The sequence below is a fragment of the Palaemon carinicauda genome, chromosome 32, assembly GCF_036898095.1.
Source record: "Palaemon carinicauda isolate YSFRI2023 chromosome 32, ASM3689809v2, whole genome shotgun sequence".
NCBI lineage: Eukaryota > Metazoa > Arthropoda > Malacostraca > Decapoda > Palaemonidae > Palaemon > Palaemon carinicauda.
In genome coordinates this window covers 34918498-34921129 of record NC_090756.1, presented here as the reverse complement: position 1 = coordinate 34921129, position 2632 = coordinate 34918498, and the positions used below count along the sequence as shown (strand labels likewise).

General features: G+C 41.5%; 1 protein-coding gene across 1 annotated transcript; it reads left to right on the top strand.

The window, feature by feature from the left end:
- Nucleotides 1-757: 757 nt before the first annotated feature.
- On the top strand, nucleotides 758-1450 carry LOC137625572 (piggyBac transposable element-derived protein 4-like). The gene has a single exon (XM_068356482.1). It carries the CDS (start codon nucleotides 758-760, stop codon nucleotides 1448-1450), a length of 693 nt encoding a protein of 230 aa, XP_068212583.1.
- Nucleotides 1451-2632: the final 1182 nt, after the last annotated feature.

Here is a 2632-nt window from a genome sequence, read left to right as displayed (position 1 = left end):
ACTATTTTTCATATATCAGCTACACAATGTCGGTCATCCGATAAAAGTAAGTGGTCAAGGAGACCTTTGCCCAGGAGAGTTACTGCAAGAAACCCACGAGTCCCCTACACTCCTGGCCTCACAGCTGTATCAAGAGTAGCAACCACCCCCAGTGAATTCTTCTCTCTTTTTGTGGATGAAGATATGGTGGCCGATATTGTAAGGTACACAAATATGAGGATAGATATGCTGGCACAGAAATATAAAACCAAAAGTGCAACAGTTGCACACACATGCCCAGAGGAGATAAAAGTACTAATGGGCATACTAATCCAGAGCTGTGCAAAGCAAGATAACCGTATCACTGTTGCTGAAATGTGGAGCAAACAGCATGGGTCTCCCTTATATCGTTCTGCGATGAATGAAAAAAGATTCAATTTCCTCCTGAGGTCACTCAGGATTGATGACCACACCACACGGAATGAAAGAATGAAGGCTGACAAGCTGGCTCCTTGGCGAAACACATGGGAGTGTTTTCTTGATAATTGTCAGAAAAATTATGTGCCAGGAAATGCAATCACTGCTGATGAGCAGATGGTTGGATTTAAGGGGACGGTGTCCTTTCCGCTACTATATGCCGAACAAACCAACCAAATATGGCATAAAGATAAATATGGTATGTGATGCTACGAACAGTTACATGCTAAATCGCATTGTGGACCTTGCTAAACACAGACGGCCCCAAGTAGTTCCTGGTAAACTGGGGGAATATTACACTATGACTCTTACAGAACCCTACTTAGACAGGAACCGTACAATCACAGTGGACAACTGGTTTACTTCGCTGTCCCTGGTGAAAGAGCTTTACAAGAGGAATACCTACCTAATTGGGACTTCAAGAAGGAAAGGGTATGTTCCTAAAATAATCTTGGATAAAAAGGTCAGTAGGCCAGTAGATTCCAGCAACTTTCTGTTCCATGAAAATGTGAGTATGGTGTCATTCAAACCGAAAAAGGATAAAATTGTGCTACTGCTGTCATCCAAGCACAACTCTTCTGCTATCGGCGAAAGAAACAAACCTGAACCAATACACTTTTATAATAAAACAAAGGGAGGAGGGGATTTACCGGACAGGATGCGTGCCAGGTACAGCTACAACCGGAAAACCAGAAGCTGGTCACTTTGCTTGTTTTATGCTATGCTAATTATTGCTGTGATAAATTGCTTTATTCTTAGCAAGCTTCAGCAAACCTGTCAAACAAAATTTAGGCGCCTCTTCATGCACACTTTCGCCAGGGAGTTGGTCCATCCTTGGGCAGAAAAGAGATTGCAACAGGCTGGGATGAAGTTGTCAGCCAGCCACCTCATCCGTTCCTGCTTCTCTCTCACAAGCAATGAGGAACCCCAGCGCCAGCAGGCAGGCCAAAGGAAGAAGAGATGCAGTATCTGCGAATGGAAAACAGCTAGCTAAACAAGGACATACTGCTCGTACTGTGTGAGGACACTCTGTCCGCGACATTACAGTGTCATTTGCAACAAATGTGAAGACGGTGATGAGGATATCAAGTAGCAGGTAACTGTATTTGTTTCATATTGCATTCACACATTGAAAATATACTAGAAACAAAGTTATTAGAAAAAAAAATGTTTTATTGCATATAAAAGCATAAAATTCACCAGAACATAACATCATACCAAAAAACTCAAGTGTATGCTGCTGGATTATAAATAATAATATGTCTGTTTTTATTTATATATTTGAAAATCTTTTTTGCTGAATGACGTGTCTTTTTATCATTATAGTACCTCAATTGATAAGATCTTTTTTATATCAAAGTTTTTTTCTAATAAATCAAAAATATATTCTGTTAAGTTTAATTGTCATAATTAAGGGTGATATTTGTTCAAGAATATTATTTTTTTTTATTTTTGTATAGTTTTGGTAAAATAAAGCATGTTTGTATATTTATTTTTTATTTTTTCCTACAATGATTCCATATGGATACAGGATTTCCTATAGTGTTACGTGCAGGTACGATTTCCTATCTAGAGTTGAGGCCTTTAAGATTCCTGACACCTTTTTATTATCCCTAACAAGTCCAGCGCCATTAGACTCGGTGAATCAGTTCATCTCCTGGATGAGAAGTGTACCAACCGTGTTTCACACAATTGTGCATAATTCCTTCTGTATATATCATGCTTGTATCTGCGCTCTTCCCTCGCACTAAAAAGAACCTGAATGATCATGTCTCCGGTTTTCCTCTGAACTTTGTCTGTGTCTCGAACATTCCATGTCCTGTTGCCTTTTCGTTTTGTATATAAAGGAGAGTGTTCTTTAATATATAGCTCAGTCGTTTCCAATCTGCCTTTGATTTCACAGCTCCTCTCTCGGCCCGTCACATTGGTGACCCCGGAAGTCGACTTGCTCCCACCGCCTTCCACCCTCACCCCCTCGCCCCTTCATCGTTGGTACTATGGCGGACTCTACGGCAGTTGGTGCTGCGGCCGTTCCATTCAAACTTTCATCGTTTGCCAGCGGAGAGGCGTTTGCTTGGTTTCAGCGCGCAGAAGTCCAGTTTCGTATCAGGGGCGTGACTCGCTCAACCACTAACGCGGATTATGTTCTCGCGGCGATACCCGAGGACACCTTCCC

Bases quoted from the DNA above. Each gene is read 5' to 3' on its own strand.
- LOC137625572 (XM_068356482.1), top strand. From the start codon at position 758: ATGACTCTTACAGAACCCTACTTAGACAGGAACCGTACAATCACAGTG.